The sequence below is a fragment of the Trichoderma ghanense genome (assembly GCF_004382785.1).
Source record: "Trichoderma ghanense strain CCMA-1212 chromosome Unknown scaffold_7, whole genome shotgun sequence".
Classification (NCBI taxonomy): domain Eukaryota; kingdom Fungi; phylum Ascomycota; class Sordariomycetes; order Hypocreales; family Hypocreaceae; genus Trichoderma; species Trichoderma ghanense.
In genome coordinates, this window is record NW_027395670.1 from 752,873 (window position 1) to 774,132 (window position 21,260).

At 53.0% G+C, this 21,260-nt stretch overlaps 7 protein-coding genes across 7 annotated transcripts; 5 read left to right on the top strand and 2 right to left on the bottom strand.

Moving 5' to 3' along the window:
* Positions 1-3,777: 3,777 nt before the first annotated feature.
* On the bottom strand, positions 3,778-5,124 carry CCMA1212_006399 (Riboflavin transporter MCH5; the record flags this gene model as incomplete). Its single annotated transcript, XM_073703622.1, has 1 exon — positions 3,778-5,124. One exon carries the CDS (start codon positions 5,122-5,124, stop codon positions 3,778-3,780), a length of 1,347 nt encoding a protein of 448 aa, XP_073557900.1.
* A 1,915-nt stretch (positions 5,125-7,039) lies between these two features.
* Positions 7,040-7,228, top strand: CCMA1212_006400 (uncharacterized protein; the record flags this gene model as incomplete). Its single annotated transcript, XM_073703623.1, has 1 exon — positions 7,040-7,228. One exon carries the CDS (start codon positions 7,040-7,042, stop codon positions 7,226-7,228), a length of 189 nt encoding a protein of 62 aa, XP_073557674.1.
* Positions 7,229-8,664: 1,436 nt separating this feature from the next.
* Positions 8,665-9,792, top strand: CCMA1212_006401 (uncharacterized protein; the record flags this gene model as incomplete). Its single annotated transcript, XM_073703624.1, has 1 exon — positions 8,665-9,792. The coding sequence occupies one exon, from the start codon at positions 8,665-8,667 to the stop codon at positions 9,790-9,792; it is 1,128 nt and encodes a 375-aa protein (XP_073557675.1).
* A 586-nt stretch (positions 9,793-10,378) lies between these two features.
* Positions 10,379-11,223, bottom strand: CCMA1212_006402 (Protein GET1; the record flags this gene model as incomplete). The annotated part of the gene is made up of 3 exons (XM_073703625.1): positions 11,118-11,223; positions 10,864-11,050; positions 10,379-10,746 (listed from the first exon to the last, which is right to left on the bottom strand). Exons 1-3 carry the CDS (start codon positions 11,202-11,204, stop codon positions 10,379-10,381), a joined length of 642 nt encoding a protein of 213 aa, XP_073557672.1. The 5' UTR covers positions 11,205-11,223.
* A 337-nt stretch (positions 11,224-11,560) lies between these two features.
* Positions 11,561-12,565, top strand: CCMA1212_006403 (uncharacterized protein; the record flags this gene model as incomplete). Its single annotated transcript, XM_073703626.1, has 1 exon — positions 11,561-12,565. One exon carries the CDS (start codon positions 11,561-11,563, stop codon positions 12,563-12,565), a length of 1,005 nt encoding a protein of 334 aa, XP_073557673.1.
* A 3,848-nt stretch (positions 12,566-16,413) lies between these two features.
* Positions 16,414-18,074, top strand: CCMA1212_006404 (Aspartic-type endopeptidase ctsD; the record flags this gene model as incomplete). The annotated part of the gene is made up of 3 exons (XM_073703627.1): positions 16,414-16,590; positions 16,653-17,748; positions 17,797-18,074. 3 exons carry the CDS (start codon positions 16,414-16,416, stop codon positions 18,072-18,074), a joined length of 1,551 nt encoding a protein of 516 aa, XP_073557670.1.
* A 1,119-nt stretch (positions 18,075-19,193) lies between these two features.
* CCMA1212_006405 (Superoxide dismutase [Mn]) lies at positions 19,194-20,952 on the top strand (the record flags this gene model as incomplete). Its single annotated transcript, XM_073703628.1, has 4 exons — positions 19,194-19,198; positions 20,059-20,201; positions 20,279-20,544; positions 20,653-20,952. 4 exons carry the CDS (start codon positions 19,194-19,196, stop codon positions 20,950-20,952), a joined length of 714 nt encoding a protein of 237 aa, XP_073557671.1.
* Positions 20,953-21,260: the final 308 nt, after the last annotated feature.

Below are 21,260 nucleotides of genomic sequence, written 5' to 3' on the forward strand. Positions count from 1 at the left end.
CGCAGGGAAGTATTCATGGTTTGTTTTACTTTGTCTTACTGGGAGCCAACTAATGTTGTTTGTTTATTCCTTTGGGAGCGATCATTCTGGTATATAGCTTTCTTCAAACTTACGATTCTAATCGATTCACTTGTTACCTCGTTGCCTTCAAGAGCTGCACAACCATCAGTTGTTATCTGCAATATTCTCCATACGATCACGCAACACAGCCACGCCACGCCAAGAGGCGTTGTCGAATCCCTGCATCAGCATGGCAGTGAAACACCTTCCCCTCGTTCAGCCGGAGCCGTCGAGACCCAGCCGCGGAACCGATACGTGTGCCGCGGACCGCGCAGAGGCCAGCACTCATCTGGGCTTAGCTGGAGAAAAGAGCAAAGAGGATCCTATGTGTGGAAACACTGTACAACCAGAGAAGCATTGGGAAGTGATCTACAGGAGCCGTTCCGGCAACAGTCCCCCCTTGCATGTCTGTAGAATATTACTTACCACATCGGCAGACGGTATCCGAGTGGGATACAGCTGTCTTCGCTAAAGTTCAGGGAAGTACTTTGGAGGCGGCCTCTTGATGTGAAGAGGAGCAGGGCATCAGCATCCATGTATTCAGTTACCAAGAAGTCCCGAGACATTGCAGAGCCGGCATCTGCTGCTGTAGGCGGGCGAAAGTGGAAATGGTTCTCTGCCGAGCTGTGTTCCCCGTATCGGCCCCAACCCAATCTATGTACGAACCAACCAATGGCTTTAGAACAACAGCTCGGAATCTTCGCAGCTTAATCTTACCCTTCTACCGCGTCCCAAACCGCGCCGTTCCATCTCCCGCATCCCCGGTGCCTTTAGCTCGCTCGCCTCATCGACACGGTAGCATCCGGAACCAATTCTACGGCTCCGATACGCCACGCCTCCGCGGCCGTTCAGGCGTTCATCCTTCCGAGTCATTAGCTCTGGGGGCAGCTAGGCAGTGTGATTCGAGCCCTGCATGCCGCAGCTCGCAGTCACATTCGCTCAATTTAATCCAGTCCCGTATCGCCACTTGCAATGTGATTGCACGCACATGAAATTGCCTCCAAGGGGCTGCCCAATCGCAAGAGAGCCCCCCACCGTAGAGTCGACGAGCACCCGCTGAAGAAGTTTTCGAAAGAATAGGCACTTGTAGATGTAGAAACACGTCTACTTACATACAGTAGCTCCCCAAACCCCGCATGAAGCACCATCGAGACCATCTGGCATTGTGTATCGGCCGATGACAGCTAGTCCACAGGATCACGCAAGGAAAATCGACGAGTCCCACCATGGACGGCCCAAGCTCTGCCGCAACTCCCCTATCCGCAGCAGTTATTCTTCGGCCAAGTACTAGTTTTAGTGGCCTCCTTTGCCGACATACCAGGGTCTTCGCATGGCACAACGAGGGGGGCTGGGATGCTTGGAAAGGTAAGAGTCGCCGTTGCCGGGGCCCCAGGCTTGCCCTGAAGACCCCTGTGAGCTGCAGGGGAACAACCGCCCGCTTTCCGGTCCTCGATCAAGAATCACAACAGAAGATGGTTCGGTGCCTTCGAATAAGGAGCTTGGATTCGTCCATATTCCCAACTTTGGAGCAAAGAGAAAAGTCTCAACGTCTTCTTTCTCTTTGAAGCTATTCTCATTATCTGGGCGGCTGAACTTTTGATGCCTTTTTTGGTCTGCTCAGTTGCGGTGCCCATGGGCGAGAGCCCTATTAAGCATACTCAGAGTCTCATATGTTGTGAATAATCCTACTTTTGCATCAACGTGTTGCCTTCGCTGAGGCTACAAGTATGTTGTGAGGGAGCTGGGCGATCCAGTTTGTAGGAACGCCTCCTCCTTAAAAGCCAACCTCGCCTGTTTGCGGCATCCGCACTCCAGTCGCGTCCCCTTTCAGGGACGCTCTTCAAAAGGCAGGTGCTGTTAAGCTAGACTGTTCGACCACGGAGGCACTAGAACTAGATGCAAGGCTGGACGGGGCCAATAAGACGTCGAATGCTGGCACAAGCGAATAGCCGATGCTGACGGCTACGCGGCTTTTCTCACCGCCAGCAGAGCTCAAGTGGGATGAAAGATTGACTGGATGTAAGAGAAGTTGGGAAGTTCATTTGCCTTTTCCCCTTCTTCGCAGATTAAACAGGCTCACATGAAGGCATCGGCTTGACAACCCCTTATCTCATTACCTTATTTTGTCTCCTCTCAATCTTCTACGGAGTAAGATATCTCGAAACTCCTATTCAGGCCTTCACAAGGGATTGAAAGGGCTTATTTCCTTCCCCATAGCAGGTTAATTTCAGCCCGGAATGAAAGCAGACATGCACTTGGACAGTGGCCTTGCAACTCGCCCGATGCATCATGTGAAGCTCTCAGAGAATCGCCTATTGCAGAAAACTCGGGACGGAGGCATGGAGGGGCCTGCGCTTGGCATGATGATCTCCCAAATTGACGAATCTGCCCTTCGGTTACATGTATTCATGACACTGTTTCCGTTGCTATTCCCCTGAAGTGACAGCTCGTATTCTTTCTGATTGTCCTATACGTAGGATTCTCCTCCTGGTCGCTTCGCATGCAGATCGAATGCGGACTCCCCGCCGTGTTGATACTTCCTTGATCTTACTGGGACAAAATACACCGTATAAGTACTACTAATATCAAGAAGACGACGTGAGTCTGAACAGATCTTGACGTGAAGACTTGCTTCGAGGAGAAATTCCACTCAGCGAACCATGAGGGAAAAGACACATGGACCGGCGAAAGTTATGGCGGCTGAATGCAACCCGGAACCCTTCCGAGCCATTGTTGTTCTGCATCATGCCCTTTCCGACACAAGCTGCTAACTGGTCAAAGTGGCCCCTTTCCCTTGTATATAAGCCTTCTTCTTGAGATCAATCCTATCCAGCCAGTATTGGTAAACACCTCCTCAGCCTGCCTTCACTCAATGGACGGAGCAGAGCAAAACGGCAGCTTCTGGTGAGGATGAGCTTGTGGACAGCATCATGTGTTAACAAACATCAGAGGGGGTAACTCGTTGATTATCAGTGGAGGCTTCGTAGCCCTTTTCTCTTACTGCAATCGTGAAGGTTACATGTCATATACGCCTTCACATACTGGACTTTTATCTAGACCGTCGACCGTCGAAGTAGATCAGAATCAAGCCCGCCTCACACGGGTTAACGTCAATCGATGGCGAAATTCAATTAGTCGCATCAAGGAGATACACATTGGTAAACCATGGGGTGCCGTCCTAATGATACGCCGATGATAATTCTGGGTTTTCCAATACCTTCCAGTATGCAGGATCTCAAGGCTGAGTGTCTATGTCTCTGCGCATTCAGCCGGAGCATTTCAAAATGCATAACCAAGCTTTCAAATCAAGTGCACTCCTTCTCGGGCTTTCAAGGTGCAACTCTACCAGCCGGCATATCTGCTCATATAACCGAGGAAACTCAGAATTAAACATAACCAATGGCAAATTCGTATGAAGATTAACCTACAACGAGGCCAACAAGTAGAATGCCCACGGGCATTCCCTGGTGACTTGTGCTTCCGGAACCCGCTTAAGCTCACTAGACTGACGATTAGAATAGGCGAAGTCATATTACTGCCTCGCCTTATATACCTGCATCACATCAATAGACTTTGCTTATGGAAAAGATAAGCAAAATAATGTCTTGTGCCTTTCACATTTTCAACAAATCAGGTCAAAGTCTGTAGTTGAGATTGCTTGCATGATGGTGGATATTGGAGTTCAACTTCCATCTATTGATGACAAAATCTCGATCTCTAAATCTTCCATGTCCCTTTCCGCTCTCTCAAGGGGAACCAGGCCACACACATGAATGCCGTGCCCAAGATCAGCCCACCAGCCGAATAACCAATGCCGCCCAGCCAACGAGTGTGTGTAAAATCCCCAAAGATGGCGCCTGCGATAGGCGTCCCGACAAGGATCGCCACTCCGAAAAACACAAAGGCCATTCCCAAGCGAGTGCCAACTCGTGAGACGTCTGGGGCCTGCGTCATGATGACAACTGGCGTCCCGGTAACAGTTGCGCCGGAGGTGATTCCATAGAGAATGGCAAAGACGACGACGCCGGCCAGACTCTTGATGCCCATCCAGCCAAATGCCAGGATGCCAGAGGCAAAGCTGGAAAAGATCATGACGTTGAGCACTCCGTACTTGTCGCTGACATACATGGGTAAAAGCCGACCAAAGATGCTTCCAAAGTTGAGCAACGTGACCGTGTATGGCGCAAACTCCAAACTCGACAAATGGTTGAGCTCGTCATATACTTGGAGATAGAAGAATGCGGTGTAAAGGACGAGAAAAGTCAACATGCTGCCGCCGATGAAGCTCATAAAGGACAGATCCCTCCACGCCGAGCTATCGACCAGAGAGCGGATGCGACCTGACGCCGGCACACGAGGGCGCATGGAAACAACCGGTATAACACAGAGGCCTAAGATGATGAATGCAATGACTCGAGTCGCCCACCCAAAGCCGATCTTGGGAAGCAGATGGCTGAAGATGATTGGAAAGATAATCCCGCCGACTGGAGAGCCCGTTCCAGCAACGCCCATGGCAAAAGCTCGTCGCTTCTGGAAATACTGCGATTGGATAGCTGTGGCGGGCAAAAACGTCAAACCCATCCCGACGCCAACGCAGACTCCCTGAGCAAGCAGAACCTGCCAGTAAGTGGTAGATAGAGATGTCATGAACATCCCGAAGCATACCAGAAACAGGCCCCCTATCAAGGTCGATCTGATGTATCCGGCGTCAAAGAGCGGTCCGGCAACAAATCCTCCGAGAAATAAGAGACATGCTTGCAGAGATCCAATCCAAGAAATGGTCGACGCGGACTCGGACGTGAGCATCACCGTCTGGTAGTATGTCTGGAACGTGCCGAAGGTATTGATGAGGCCCCAGGTCGCTGCCATCACCACCCATCCTCCGAGAATCTGAAGCCAAGCGTTGAGTCCACCATCCGGCACAGCAGTTGGAGGAGCGGGAGGAGGCGATGTCGAAGGCGCTCCATCGGAAGCCGTCAAACCCTGGGGGGACGTTCGCTTCGATTCGACAAAGAGGTTGTCCTCGGCCACCGACTCGGACGCCGTCTCGTTCTCCTTGTCCATGTCGCTAGGATATTGCGGAGGTATAACGCCTGGTTGCTTGATGGTGGTGAGGAATAAAATCGTTGGAGATACCCAACCATCGAGATTCAAAGAGAGTCAACCTCCCACGCTACCTTGAGTGTTTGTTAAATGTAGCCATTGATAATACTATTGTGGAAGAGGCTTTGAGACTGCATCGATGGAAAACGCGTAGACTAGGTATCATCGATCGCGGAGAGGAGCAAAAAGAGGCACCGCTGCCGTATTACACTCTTTGGGTATGTCGGATTTATAAGCCAATAAACAATGGAATAAACAACTACAGCTTGATAAATCTCGCAACAGATCCAAACCATAAAGGGAAAGAATTTTGACGTCGTATTTGTCGTCTTCGCCCGGTGGGGGATCCAACCACCGTCTGGAAGAAGTGAATCCACCAACATTCATTCTAGGATTTCTGCCAGAATATGTAGGAGGATCCTCACCGCCGCAGTAATTCATAGCCTATACGAGGTTCTCTTATCGGATATCCGCGTGTCTACCAGGCGACCCAGTTCTGACACTGTTTGAGGATAGGGTCGAGGAATGCTAAGAGAGGATGGACAGAGACAGGAAGCAGAAATAGCTAGAGGCATGTGCCTACATCTCAAGCATGTAGATTTGGAATCGTTTTGTTTATTCCCGGGCGGTGGTGTGGAGCTTGGGAGGGTTGTAGTGATTTCCCGATTGTAACTGCATGATGAAGTGCTGGTCGGGATTTTGTTCTCACTGCAACACTATGTGTTCCTGGAGCGCTTTATTTCCAGTCTTGATTCCTTTAGCTTTGTTCGCTGAGCAACGTTGGGTCATTCAGTCGCTGTTCCCTATTATTCTGAGGAACCACTATGGAAGCAGATACACGATATAGCTTCACTGTCTCCTTGACCCTATTCTTCCCAAGTGCGACATTCCGTTGTTCAGCAGATGTAAGCACTCTATGGCGGATGACGCCCTCGTTCTACGGATATACTTTGCGGATATAGGATTCAGACAGCACATACGGCCTTGATACACAATTTTGGAAGGATATAGCATAGTATGACCCCGGAAAGCCTGTTGACGCATTCTTGACACTCATTCAAAAGGCATCATATCGCTACTAAGCGCCTCTGAGCAAATAGTAAGAATCCAAAAATACCCCACGGGAAACTCTTAGAAGCATGTTAAGCCTCGGGCAGCCTGTCTCCGAAACAATAGTAAGTCGCCTAAAGGCAAGACTCGATATTGCATGTTTTTGCGAGCATCTCCTTAACTTCGGTCTTAGGACAAGAAATACTCGAGATATATCAGCTATCTTACTTGTCAATGCTTTGATGAACCAAGACGCGGTAGCGTCACTTTGAAAAACATGCCCTCCGATGAAGAAAAAGCTCTCGCCCAGACCTGAATCAAGGTCAGTCTTGGAACCCCTTTCTTGGTACTCTTGAATTTGATTGTATGGCTACATAGAAGTGTAAGAATGTGACATCAACCAAGTTATGTATGCATTCCTTGATATTGTCGTCTTCGTTTGAGACGACGTTTGTATCAATCCATTATGCTAGAACAAAAGTCACTGTCATCTCGTTCCTTGACATGCATTTGACCTAGATGTTTATGACTTATAAGTAGTAGGTAGGTACCTGATGCAAACCTGCATCCCAGGAAGGAAGATATAAGCTGGCAGAGGGAGAGTCATAAAGTGCTAATGATATTCCAAGGAAGAAACAGCATATGAACACCGTGAAAGATAACCATTTCAAGCATTGGGCCCACTGTCAGTCGTGGTAGTCTGCGGACATTCTATCTTCGACCCCCAAGGTGATATTATCGGCTTGGGGTCGAACAACTCCTCAACGAGGACGACGTTGAAGGGTACGCGGAATGCGTCCTGCTGAGTAAAGGGCTCCGCGAAATGATGACCTTCATGGTCCTCAATGTCATCAACTTTTGCATGAATATCAAGAGCCCGAGCGAGGAGACAAAGGCGTTGATGGACGATTTTCTGTCCGAGTCGATTGACCTGATGTGGAGGCCAAAGGAAAGCGGTATGAAGAGAAGGATATTGTTATGCCTTCTGTGGGATGGGGGCAGTCTAAACTATTAGGGGATATTGAGTTATTGTCTAATGGTGTCTTTTATACAGAGCCGGGGCGGTGGTGTGTATGGCTGGATGTATGGTGCTCTGAGAATATAGAGTGTCACTTGGAGTTGTAGGAGTCGGTTTCGGACGGAATTGACCAGAAAGGCACTCATCCAATTTGTTCATTTGTTGTGTCGCCAACGTAACAGAACGATGGAAGCTGCCAGTGAAATGTGCCGTACAATATCTTCTTTCCTTCACCAATCTGATGCTATAATCTACTCATGGCTGCAATCGAGCTTCAAGAGCCCAATAGCAAGAGCAATGACTTTCAACTGCCTGGGTTGGGGTATCATATGGATTGCGTACCTTGTCCAGCGACTCAAAGGATTGTATTGAGTCATTAGTTGAACCATTGTTATAAACTTTGAGGCTACGTTTGTGTTCACGTCCAAACAGACTGTACATCAACATCCATTGGCCCAATATCATACACAACTACTACCTCAACAGTCTGCCCCCTCCGCATCTGTATAAGGTCAGTTGAGCTTGTATCAGCCCCAATATCACGAATGTCTCTTAGACCCAACGCCACGTAATTCCTACAAATCTCTCCAGCTCAACAATGAGATACAGAAAGCAGTGGCGTCTCCTCAACAAGGCGATGCAGTTCCATCAACTTCCCCAACTGTGTCTGTTCTAACCTGGAACGGTACTCACCTTATCTTAAACCTTATCCTTACCTCAGAGGTTATTTGTAGTTTATTCTCAGAGGAAAATCCGTGTACAAACGTCCCTCGTTGTTCCCTTCAGAAGCCCATGATCAAAGTTCGCCATGGAGAACTTCAAAACGCGGAGGACAATATGACTTCCATGTCAAGATACAGCTCAGAAGGAATCCATCATCATGTTGACAAGTAACTCCCAACACCACATCACCACATTGAACATAGAGGACCACCCCCGGCCAGCCCGTCCTCTCAGCCTCAGTAGGACAGACAGCCAGTACGCTACGCCCCAACATAAACTCCCATCATCATTCGTAGGTATTTTGGGTATGGTTACGCTCCAAATGTCCACAATGGGCGGCGCCTCACGGACAAGCTTCCATAGTACCTTATCTTCCCTTAAGGTTCAAGGCTGTTGACCTCGACACTTCAACCTGATGACAATAAGGGACAAGCCTGGACTCGGAGACATATATAAAGCCAGCTCTGCCCCAGCTCAACCGTCCCGGCAACTTCTCTCGCAGACATACTCGCATACATACTCGCAGACATACACGGACTTGCCCATACTTTGACTTCCGTGCTACGAAGACTTTTATACATCGAAAGCTTTCATACCCGCCTTCGAGTATTTTCATACTTTTTGAAATAACTCCATACTTTCGGACACTTTGAGGTCAGTAGAGCACACAACTAAAGTCCATACCACGAGACTAACCCCCCTCAGTCGCCATGTCTCTCGCTCTGCGACCCCGACCCGGCAACGGTGAGCCCAGTGCTCAGCGAGACCTCACCTCGCACCTCCTCCAACTGCCCGTCGAGCTGGTAGTTGCCATCGCTTCCCAGGTTCCTCGGCCCAGCCAGATCCTGGCCTCGCAGTCCTGTCGCGCGCTGCGAAACATCCTCTGCGACAGCGTCCTCCAAGGCGAGGACCGCCTCCCGGAGAACCTCTCCAGGGAGGAACAGGCCGAGTTCCTCCTGTGCTTGTCCCGCGGCAGGCCCGGCGAATGGGTCTGCGAGGAGTGCATGGAGCTGCATCCGGCCTACATGCACGACACGCCGGCCAAGCCCATGTCCGAGGGCTACCTTCCTTGCTTCTTCCCGGGTTTTGGTCTGCGACAAGACCTCAACGTCCACGCCAACTATGGCTTCAAGCTGAACCATAGACACGTCCAGCTGGCGTTGAAGCACGCCCGCCTCGCCGCCGCCGGGTCTCTGGGCACGACATACCTCCAGAGACTCCTCCAGCCGCACCACAAGCGGATTCGCTCGCGGTACACCCGCAGACGCCTTGTCGACGCCACGTTTTCGGCGCATCCCAAGGTCGTCGACGGGAGATTCCTCGTCAAGACGACCTTCGACTTCCGGGAAGGCCACGACAAGGTGCGCCGGGAGTACCTTGGCACCGTCGGGCTCTGCGGGCATCAGCTCATCCAAGCTAGCGATGTCCAGGGCTGGCGGGGGCAGCTGTCCGACTCCCACAACGACCTCCACCCGTTGTACGCGCTCCTCGTCGCGGCCAGGGCTGCCTTCCAGAAGCCGGGCACGGAATTCTGCGGCCGGTGCGAGTTCTGCGGCACCGACTTTTCCGTCGAGGCATCGCCCGAGCGAGTCACCGTGCGCGCCTGGAAGGACTTTGGGCCAGAGGGAACAACATACGATCCCTACTGGCGCTCGCACGCGAGCAGGGTGTTCAGCACGAGGACCGCCTGCCGCATGGCCGGAAGCATTCGGGAGCTGTATGGCGAGGATACCGGTCAGGCCATGCGAGCTTTGGGTGCCGATTCTGTGCCTGGTTCCTGGATCTGGGTGGATGGAATGCCCCCATATGGCGTCGGTCGTCGGATGGTGTTGGATTAGGACGGAGGAGCATTTCGGGCCTGGGCAGGGAGTGGAGCACGGAGCGGGTTTAGCTAGTTCCGAGGCCAGCGAATATTATATCCTTCATCAGAATTTTTTTTTTGTTTGCACTATCGTGCCTTTTCTTCGTTTCTACATCTTCGCAGATTTTCTGTCTTGCCTCGTTTCTCACAGGTTTGTCGACCATCTTGTGTGCGCACACGCCTGATCATCGACAATTAGTATTGCTGGCAGCTTTACCTTCATCAATGAGATATTTATAGCTCTCTCCGTCCCGACTGACCGATCTCGTGCCTCGTGCCACCCGTGATGTCTTGCCATGGCACATTCGAAGCTTTAGCGATCTTTTCTCTCCATGGTCGCCAGAGTCAATATGATGCCTATAGAAATCCTTGCAAAAGGTCATCTCTGTCGTGTTACAAAGTCTCAGCTCTTGCGATGAAGAACTTTGCGTCAAAATTCAACGAGATACATTCTTCCCGGAACTTCACTTGGGATTCTTCGTTTCTTCCCTTATTTTTTTTTTCCGCCCTGTCAAACCGGTGGGGGATAGGGTTCGTCTATTATCCAGCTACCTAAGCGCAGTCTATGAAGTCTTCTTCTCCTCCGTAGTACTCGTATCCTTGCTCTTCTCAGCTCCAGGAGCCGGGATGGGCGCTTCCGGCTGCTTCGCGCCCAAAACTAGCTTGAAGATGCCGGTCAAGAGGTCTCTCAGCAGCGTGACAATGCCAGTGCACGCGAGCTGCCACGATGCGATGCTGACGCTTCCCAACGGCGCACGCGGGAACGAGATGATCCACTCAGCGTAGTAAGGAAACCAGCCATACGGCAGCCAGAACATGGGCTCTGTGGCGTACCAGAAGGGAATGATGTACTGCGGCGCCCGGGTGATGAGGAGTCGCAGGGCCGTCAGGGTACTGTCGAACCGGGAGCGGGCCGACTCGAGGCTCTTTTCTGTACGCACAAACGCACGGGACACGGGTCAGCGGCTGCGATCGTAGATGCCAGGGCAGTGCAGATGTAGGGGCAGCTGTGAATGTCTTGGGGGTGAGGGCAAGGAGGTGTACGTACTCGTTGTCTCAAGCTGTTCGAGGAGCTTGTCGTGCTTGCGCCTCAGCTTCGCCCACTTTGCAAATTCGTCCTGGCTGCTTGTGGCGTTCATCTCCCTTCGCACGGCGAGGTATTCGGCTTGGAGCTTCCGCTGTTCGGCAGCGGCCTTGGAGGTCGGCACGGGGAGAAAGTTGATGAGGGTCCAGAGCTGCACGAGAGCTGTTAGCATTTGTTGACACAAAAAAGGCCACAGCTGAGGGATGAGGCGGACGTACCATGTCGTTGATCTTTGCTGCGCCGACCGCGTTGATAAAGCTCACGGTGGCCTCGACGAGGAACACGATAAGCATAAGGGACGGCATTTTGGCGGTAGGAGCAGCTCTGCAGGAATGATGACGATGATGATGCTATCTATGCTCGAGCTTGCCGTAATCTTCTTCTTACTCTCTCGTTCGTCTCTCTGTCGCCACGACAAAAGGGGGAAGCTGGATCAGAGGCGAAAGTCCACGATTGGACAAGATGACTTGTCCGTCCATCAGCTTGTCCGGCCAGCTGGACAGACGACGTATGTCATAACCCCGGGACATTGCATGTGGGCTGTCGCCAGCGCGTGTTGCCAGCTCAGCCCGCTCCACCATGCACTTACCCTGCACTAACCTTGAAAGCGATCCAAAACCCGCGAACATCCAACTTCCACTTGGGACGGAACAGAAATCAAATGTCTAGAGCGCTGGACGATGATGTCAAGAGGGCGATAAAGCACGGCGACCATGAGCAGGTGTTTCACGGAATTGCGGATGCGCTGACGCAGCGGCTGCCGGAGCTGTTGGAGGTTGAACTGCTCGGACGAAGCCACATGGTGGATGAGCACACAATACTGTTGCAGGATGGTCCGGCGATAGCGGTGCCCAAGTTGCGGCTGGTGCAGGCTTTTCTGTATGCCCGGGGGCTGCTTCAGAAACACGTGGGAGGAGGGCTGGCCGGAAGCAGAGAAGATGGGCTTGTCAGGAGAGCAACGGCGGTGATCCTACTCATGGACCCGGAGCATCTCACCGCTGCCAACACGAGCAAGAGGCTGCTCCAGGATGCCCTCAAGTCGGGGGCAGACATTGGCCCAAAACTACACGATGAGCTGTACTTTGTCGACAGCCTTCTCACAAGTCGTCTTCATCGCCATACGAAATCGCCCACCTTGTGGAGTCATCGCCAATGGCTCATGCAGCAATTCCAACATCACAACATCACGATTGATCCCACAGACACCATGAGAAAAGTCATCCTCATCGCCGCCGAACGCCATCCACGAAACTACTACGCCTGGCTCCACGCCCGCCACCTCACCCAAGTCGTCGCCGAAACCGCACTTCCCCAAGAGCAGGAGCAGCACCTCGCGGGGATCCTCGACGCCGCGCAGAAATGGGCCCTCGCGCACCACGACGACGTCTCCGGCTGGGCGTTCCTCATGTTCTTTCTGGAGCGGCACCCGGAGTACGCCGGGCCGGTGATGGGCGAGGCGACGAGGCGGGCGGCGTCGTTTCACTGGCGGAATGAGTCCGTCTGGTACTTTTTCAGGAACGTTGCTGTGAGGCCGTGGTGCGGCAGGGATGCGAGGGAAGGGATTGAGGCTGCGAGGCTGGCGCTGCTGAAGGGCGTGGAGGCGAGGTCAGAGGGGGAGAGGGTGCTGAGGCAGGCTTCGAGCTGGATTGAGGAGTATTCTCCTTGAGATGGACGAGATGGAAGGGTGTATGTTCAGGTGTGATGGGGGAGGTTTGAAGATGAAGAGCTCGCTTGTCTGGCTACTCGGGAGTCAGAAATTCAACGCACTCTTCCTTACCCACCTAGTAGGTATGCATGAAAGTCTCGGGACATCGCTGAAGGGAGGGCGAATGGGGTGGCTGAGAGCAAGGCAAGGTCAGACCATACAGAGCTGCACCGCGGTGATTGCCAGCGGTTTACATTCTCAACCACTGTTGATCACATATCTTCCCAAACAATTGTCGACGATTCTAGGTCCTCCCAGGTTAGCTGCCGTCGTGGGCAGGACGATATTGGATCCAGGTATGTCGGGATATTGGGAGCAGCATCGGCCGCATTCCCGGGCTCTCGGGGGACTCTGTGCGCCTGGAGGCCTTCAAGTGCCGAGAATGACTGATGGATTGGAGGAGAAACTTGGCACAATGTGAGACTCCCTGTTCAGTGTTTACGTAAAATGAGTATATGATTAGGATGTGATATAGGTATCTCAAGGAGGTGGTGGCAGTATTGAAGGTAGTTCCAATGATCAAGTGACTGACGTAGGAGGGAGGACGCATGCGTGCCGTGAACGGTATTTGAAGTTGCATGAATTTGGCGAGAGGGAAGCGAGATGCACCGCAGGCTTCACGATAGAGATTAAGTTGCTGCTGCTATTTTTGCAAAATTACGGAGATGAGCAAGCATGGAGGCGAGGTCGACGGTAAACGAGATTACACGCGTTCTTGCAAAGAGACAAGGTACGTACCTGTCAACAAAACCACGATTGTTGGAGAGCCCTGGTACTATCACTGGATCCTAACAAGATAGAGATTCGATTGCTAGTACCAGTAGAAAAAAACAGTTGGTCGCGGCATGAAAATGATATGAATGTGCTCGTCTGCGGGATCTGAAGCGTTCTAAACTCCGTAGCGTGCGGACTCGGCTCTGGTGTCTGGTGATCGGCCCTTTGGAGATGAACTTGGCCTCTTGGCTCCGAGATCTGCAGAGGCTTGCCCCTACAGAGAAGCTGCGGGAGAACCACAGGCCTGTTAGCATGAAGCTGTAACTTGAAGCCGGAGTCTTCAGGACTTCTCGTCACATTGCTGCGAGTAAAGCGATTCAAGTTGCCTGTAAGAGCACAGCTGCAGCCAACAGGCGAATCATCAAGTCGTCGACGTGGATTGTCACGATTGGTAAGTCTCGTCAGAATGTCTGTCTTGGATGATCGGGGCACCGGGATCGCGAGATGTGATTCGCCTCCTTGCTTCCGCTGCCTCATATGCACCTTCAGCTGCCACATGCACGCGCTGGAACACGCATGCAAGTGGAATCGACGATGGGATTTCCGCGCGCCGGGAACGAGCAGGGCGGTGGTTTTGGGGGCCGCAGTGGCTTGGAACCGACCGGGATCGAGGGCCTGGCGCTCGTCTAGTAGCGGCTGCCGGCGTGGTCTCTAGCGGCCCGCTCGGCTATGCATCAATTTGATCGTGGTGTTCTGGTGGTGGTGGATGGTGATGGGCGAGTCGTGGAGCTGGACGAGGCTGGCGGGAGGCGAGCGGCAGAGGCGGTTGACTTTGGGAGGGGTCAGGGTCGGAACGAAACGAGACAATGTATGGCTCAGATGATTCATGCTGCGTGCATGTCTGATTTCGCCTCGATGCCTGTAGAGCTACAGTACACACATGTGCGTGCCGCAATTGGGTAATATGCCATCATTCAGAATCATGTTGGGCCAGCTCGATGACAGCAGAACAGCTGCCGCAACCAATCGACGAGGCTGGAGATGATGATGGCTGCTTCCACTGAAGACAGGCTGTCATGTGTCGCATCGCCAAAGAAGCAATTCGAAGACAGAACGGCCGCGCTCGACGTCACTGCCGAGCCAAGGTTCCTCAATTGGGGCCTTGAAGCCGTAGCATCGTTGACGCCAGCCGTCTTCTGGCCAGGATTGGGCTGCCAACGAGCTGCGTCTTGCCTCTGTGCTTGGACCTTGCTCGATGCCTGTCTCGGACGGACGGTTTCTGCTTCTCCTCGCTCCTTTTCAGTATTCTCTCTTTCGGTGGTTGTTTTGTTTTGCCTTGGTCTTCTAGCGATGCAGACTTGGCCCCAAGCGGTTGGTTGGCATGCAGATGAGAATGAGCGAGGGTCTTGCTTTAGTGCCTGCTGCGCGTGTGCTGTGCAGCAGACCGAGCCCTGGAGAGCCAATCTGGTCCATGCTGGAGATTGATTGATGTGCGTGCAATTAATCTGGTGCGTTGATATGGGCAACAGTATGGGGTACATGCTGCATGAGGGCCTCATCCAGCCTAGCAGGGCCGCTACACGACGACGGCCTGGGATCAACTGTTGGTTCCCTGATTCAGTTTCTGCTGGACCGGGCCTGAATATCACGCACGTCCTGCCGTACCGGTACACGGTCTGCTGAGGACAGCCGGTATGTGTGGTTGACCTCAGGTGAACTCGGGCTTACTTTGCATGGGGACGTGAAGCATGACCCTCGCATGGATGCAACCTCGACAGACTTGGATGCATGATGCTGGATCAGAGTGTTGGAGAAGTTGGAAGATGGCTGACATGCTCGTACGAGGAGACGCAGACCAGCCGCAACACTTTCTTGGAAGCGTCCAATACCTCTGGCGAAGGCGATTGCGGCCGATTCGAGACAAGGCTTGAAGGAGCTGCGCAGGTGATGGCCGTGTCGAGCTCATCGTCAGATGGAAGAAACAAAAATCGACGAGAAAATCAAGGCAGAACCAACCACAAAGCGTTTGAAACAGAAAGGCCATCCGCAGCCAACGTGCGTCTGGTCTGATGTACCGGTACACGTGCAGACCCCTGCTGGCGCCTCTTCCCCGCGCTATCGTGCCCCCCAAGGCCTTTCCAAGGCCCTTCCAAGACCTGCTGAACGGGCTCGTCCGCTCAGCTAGCGCAAGTACTTGTACCCGGCCAAGCCCCCCCGAGGTTTCATTAATTTTGGCCATCTCGCTTGCATCCCTCGCTCTTCGGGCCTCCTTTCGAAGCACCAGCCTAATACCTCAGCCTCTCCGCAGAATACTGCAAATCTCAAGTACCTTGATTGCCTGCTGCTCTCAGGTACTATAGTAGGTAGCCTCAATACTGAGGGCAGGCACGTTGCTAGCGTCCGTGGCCCTCTGCACCTGCTGCGTTGCGCCTGAGTCGATAAGGGCCTCGTGCAAATCTCCACTATCGCTGCTATCGCTCATATCTCGCTCGCATCGCCTCCCCTCTTCTCTACTTCATTCTCTCTTCTCTTCTTCTCTCCTCTGCCGCATCGCCCAATTCCTCTCTTTCCCTCTTTCTTTATCCTCCTCCCCTCCCCTCCTCCCCTCCTCCTTCCCTTTTACTGTATACTCGCTCTTTTCCTTAATCTCTAATTGCTTTTCCTTTCCTCATTGTCTTGCTTGCTTTGCATCGCTTTAGCCGGCCTGCACTCGGTCATCGTCCATCGTTAATATTAGCGCGTCTCGTTGTCTTTTTGCTTGTTTGGGCATTTGCATAAGCTCTCGGCTTCCTAATCCGATTTCCCTCGTCATCTCTCATCGCGATACCGACCCGAGGATCCGACACGAATTCCTCCTCATCGTCTCTCTCCTTGGTTGAAATCTGGTTGCTCCTCCCGTCGAATATCGATCTGCATCTGCTCGCATTGCCGTCCCGGGTCTCGTCCAATTCCGATTTCGTCTTTGCTCCTCTTCCAGTAGTCTGGCATTTTCTTATATGCGTAATCTCTAATCACCTAATACCTTGATATCTGGGTCCAATTGGCCGTGGCAATTCTTCAGCTTATACTTGCTGTTTCTGCTGTCTTGATTCAACATGCGCCCAAATTCCGTCTTGCTGGCGCCGCTGGCTTTATACGCCTCGGGTGCCCTTGCTTTCTATCCGTTTACACCGGCGTGGCTGAAGGAGATTGAAGAACACAATGCTGGCGAGGCCAAGAGGAGTGCGGACAATGGTCTTACGTTTGAAGTCAAGCGAAGAGCATCGAGACGAGTGAGTCTGGCCCATGACTTATACCCGAGGGTCTATACTCCATATGCTGACCATGATTCCAGGCTCCGGCATCCCAAGAACAAAAGGCTGCCTGGCAAGCAGCCCTGCTGGCACACAAATACACCGAATCGAGCCCCCCGAGTTCCAGCCCTGACACTACTCTTTCCAAAAGAGACAACCAGTTCTCCATCCTGAAGGCCGTGGACCCCGATGCGCCCAACACCGCTGGCCTCGCTCAGGACGGCACTGATTACTCGTACTTTGTGCAGGCATCGCTTGGCTCTAAGAAGACCAAGCTCTACATGTTACTCGATACGGGAGCCGGCTCGAGCTGGGTCATGGGTACCGACTGCGTATCCCAGGCGTGCTCCTTGCATGACTCCTTCGGGCCTACGGACTCGGACACTCTGAAGATCAGCACAAAGGACTTTTCCATTGCGTACGGATCGGGGGCCGTCAGCGGCACTCTGGTCGACGACACCATTGAGGTAGCGGGCATGAGCTTGACATATCAGTTTGGGCTGGCTCACAACACCTCTTCCGACTTTGTGCACTTTGCCTTTGACGGCATCCTCGGCATGTCGATGAACAGCGGCGCCAACGAGAATTTCCTGTCGGCGCTGGGAGGCGCCGGCCTGCTCGAGAAGAACATCTTCTCCGTCGCCCTGGCTCGAGCATCTGACGGCAACAACGACGGCGAGGTCACGTTTGGCGCCACGAACCCTTCGCGGTACACTGGCGACATCACCTACACCCCCATTCCCTCCGGCACCGACTGGTCCATTCCTCTGGACGACATGTCGTACAACGGCAAAAAGGGAGGCGTGGGCGGCATCAACGCTTACATCGACACCGGCACCTCGTACATGTTTGGCCCGTCAAAGAACGTCAAGGCCCTGCATGCCGTTATCGACGGGGCGAAGAGCTCAGACGGCGTCACCTGGACGGTTCCCTGCGATACCACGACCCCATTGGTTGTCACTTTCTCCGGCGTCGACTTTGCCATTTCGCCCAAGGACTGGGTTTCACCCAAGGACAGCAGCGGAAAGTGCACGAGCAACGTCTACGGCTACGAAGTCGTTTCTGGATCTTGGCTCTTTGGCGATACGTTTCTGAAGAACGTATACGCCGTCTTTGATAAAGCCCAGATGCGAATTGGTAAGTATCCTTTGCAGCATGTCCGTCACTGTTACTAACTCGATCAAGGATTCGCCAAGCGTTCTTCCACCGGCGTAGGCAGCCAGAGTTTCGTTACGGCCACGAACACGGGCGCCGCTGCTGCCTCTGCTACTGCGGCGAGCACCGGCACAGCTACCTTTAAGGCCCCGTCGCCGGCAGAGCCCACCATGGGCCTGGACGGCCAAGAGACTTCAGGCGCGGCCCAGCCCACCCAGACCACCGGCTCCTCTGGAGCAGTTTCGCTTCGAAGTGGCGGCGCGGCTCTTGTTTTGTGTATATTGCCGTTTGTTGTGCTGATGGTATGAGAGACTACCATGCTGGATGCTCGCTCCTACTATGCGCTGGAGGCTTCGCTCGTTACTTTATATTCTTCCAAAACCCCGAGATAGTCCCTGGCGACGCCCACGGAAACCCTTTGCCATCATGGCGCAACTGTGCAGTGTTTGCACTGCACCAATGAGATTTGAAGCCATTTGGTCACATTCGAATGACCGCGTCACCTCTCTCCAGCTCTTTGTCTAAAAGACACGCTTCGTATGACTTTTGCTTGAAGCAGGATGTAAAAATCCTTTGCTTACCACGCTCGGCAAAGCTGGAACCCCTTTCAGTCCCCACGGCATGACCCGATATCGTGTGATTGGTACGAGGCTTAAAATGACAGTCACTTTAACTTGGCGCACACTGAGCGGACGGCTCCCCATGCGGATTGGCTTCTTGGTAGAGGCTTACTGTTGGCTTTGATGTTTGTCTATCCAGGCGTGCTTGTAGGTTCGTGTCGATTCGCAAGAGTCGCATTTGTACGTGGAAACTGTCGGGCAATGGAACGTCGTGCTGGACGGGGTATTGCGCCCAAGTTGGCTCTGCATTTCTCGCCAAGCTCTTGTCATTGGCCTGTTGAAGCTTCATGTAGAACGTAGAAGGTGTCTTATATAGAAGATGATGTCAAAGATCCATTGCCACACCTCAATTCACACTGATGAACATGTAATGCATCGTGAGCTGGCACCTCACGTCGGTCGGGTGAGTTTTTTGAGACCAGCGTAAGAAGGAACTGTCTACCAGGGTGCTTGGCCGCGGATATTGGCTCGACGCAGGAGTTTAGAGTATACTACCTTATACTCGTAATAGCTCGGTCACTGTGATACTTGCATCATGGGGACGAAGTAAAGCGTCTCTCTAAGAGCGAGCTAGAGTGTCACTCAGACGAAGTTTGGCCACGCTGCTGCTGCGTTCTTGGCCCTTTGCCCGTTTCTTGAAGTGCTGTGTTCTTCCCCATAGGCGAGTTTGCCTTCCATACCTATTGTCGGTAATGGCGCCGTGACTTGTCTAATGCGATGCGGTCCTGCTGCTCTCTCTCACAACTTTCGTAGCATGTGAACGGCGAGGACCCGGATGGTGCAATCGGCTGTTATCATCTCAGGCACATGCCGTCTGGTAAGAGACATCGCATGTTAAGTTGTAGGCGTAGGTAGGTTGATGGTGATGACAGCTACCGGGAGCTTCAGAGTGACGAATGCCAGCTGCATGACTCGCAGAAGCTCCGATAGCTGACCTCGAAGACACAAAGTACACTTCTCCAGACTTCTACAACATGCGACCTGTCACAACCCTCCCTTCGAACATCTTCTCCCCGAACAAAACATCACCCGTCGGAAGAACATTCGCGATTCAACTTTACCCAGGTAAGGCAACTCCCCGGTATCGTCAACGATACCGCACAAAGTACTACAAAGCTCAGCAATACCCTTCCCACCCCGCACCAGGCCACCCCGCTAAAAGTACCTCCCCTAGCAGCTGTACATCCCAGCCTATCACATCAGCGACAAAGCAGCTTTAACCCCCCCACCAAAGTGACGAAACGATGCGCTCAGCTCCGTCTTTCCGGGGCCACTGATAGAGCTCGGCAATCCGAACGCGAGCTCCATCGTTTGGGCCGACCGAAGGAGCTGCAGCTTTTGACATCATTTCCGCTTCTCCCCAGAAACCTCACTTTCAACACTCGACAACAGCAACCAATTGGTAAGCGCGCTCTTCGGCATTCTTGCAACTCCCCTTTCCTCGACATTCCATCGCCTTCAAACACATCCATCCTCAAGTCCTCACTCACCCTCTCTCTTGTCCTCCATTTTCCATCCCATCAGTAACACTCCCCCAGTTGAGCTCTTTCACAACGCCCCGCCGCAGCCAATTTCGCGCGCATTCAAACAAACGACATCCGAACATTCTGCTTACCTTGCGAATAGCTTCCAGACCCGAACAACAACACCACTAGCGACATCGAGCGACTAGAATCCCGCCCAGCATGGCCTCGTCCCTCCTCCGCACGGCTCCCGCCCTGCGCGCCGGCCTCCGCGCCCGCGCCGCCAAGCCCCTCGCCGCAATGGCCTCGACGAGCTTTGTCCGCGGCAAAGCAACCCTTCCCGACCTGCCATGTAAGCCAACAACCAATCCGATTCTCTCAGATTGCCGCCGACATGAATCGCTAACAGCTAGAAACTGAAAAACATAGACGACTACGGCGCCCTCGAGCCCTACATCTCGGGCAAGATCATGGAGCTCCACCACGCAAAGCACCACCAGACGTACGTCAACGGCTTCAACGCCGCCACCGAGGCCATCGCCGAGGCCCAGGCAAAGGGCGATGCCAAATCCGCTGCTGCTCAGGCCCCGCTGCTCAACTTCCACGGCGGCGGCCACATCAACCACTCCCTCTTCTGGGAGAACCTCGCTCCCAACGGCAAGGGCGGCGGTGGTGAGCCCGACGGCAAGCTCCTGGTATGTCTCCAACTCTCTCTCTCTCTTTCACCTTCCCCTGTGACCTTTCAGAGAACTGTGACCTCGAAAAGCACCGTGACTGACCCGTTTTCTCTGTGTGTTATATAGACCGCCATCAACCAAGACTTCGGCTCCTTCGACAACCTCAAGAAGCAGACCAACGCCGCCCTCGCCGGCATCCAGGGCTCCGGCTGGGCCTGGCTCGTCAAGGACAAGGCCTCGGGCAACCTCACCATCGTCACCCGCGCCAACCAGGACCCCGTTACCGGCAACTACGAGCCCCTCCTCGGCATCGACGCCTGGGAGCACGCCTACTACCTCCAGTACCAGAACCGCAAGGCCGAGTACTTCAGCGCCATCTGGGACGTCATTAACTGGGGCACCGTCGCCAAGCGCTTCGGAAACTAGACGTTTGCGCGCAAAGAGAGTGAAATATGTTAAAGAAAAAAGTGATCAAACGTTTGTAGCACATTCCTTCCTGTTGCCTGTCTCCATATGTATCCATAAGTAGCACTAGGATAAAATGACTGAAGCATGTTCGACAAGCATACTAGTATACGCCGTCCTTGCTTGTGGTGGCCAGTGAGTATCGGCAAGGCGACATACATGATCGACGAACCACTCAATCTAGATTCAAGATGTCATTGCTGATTTCTTTCTTTGTGTAGCTACTCATCATCAGTATAGTACGCAAGGCGGCTAATGTCCTATGTGTA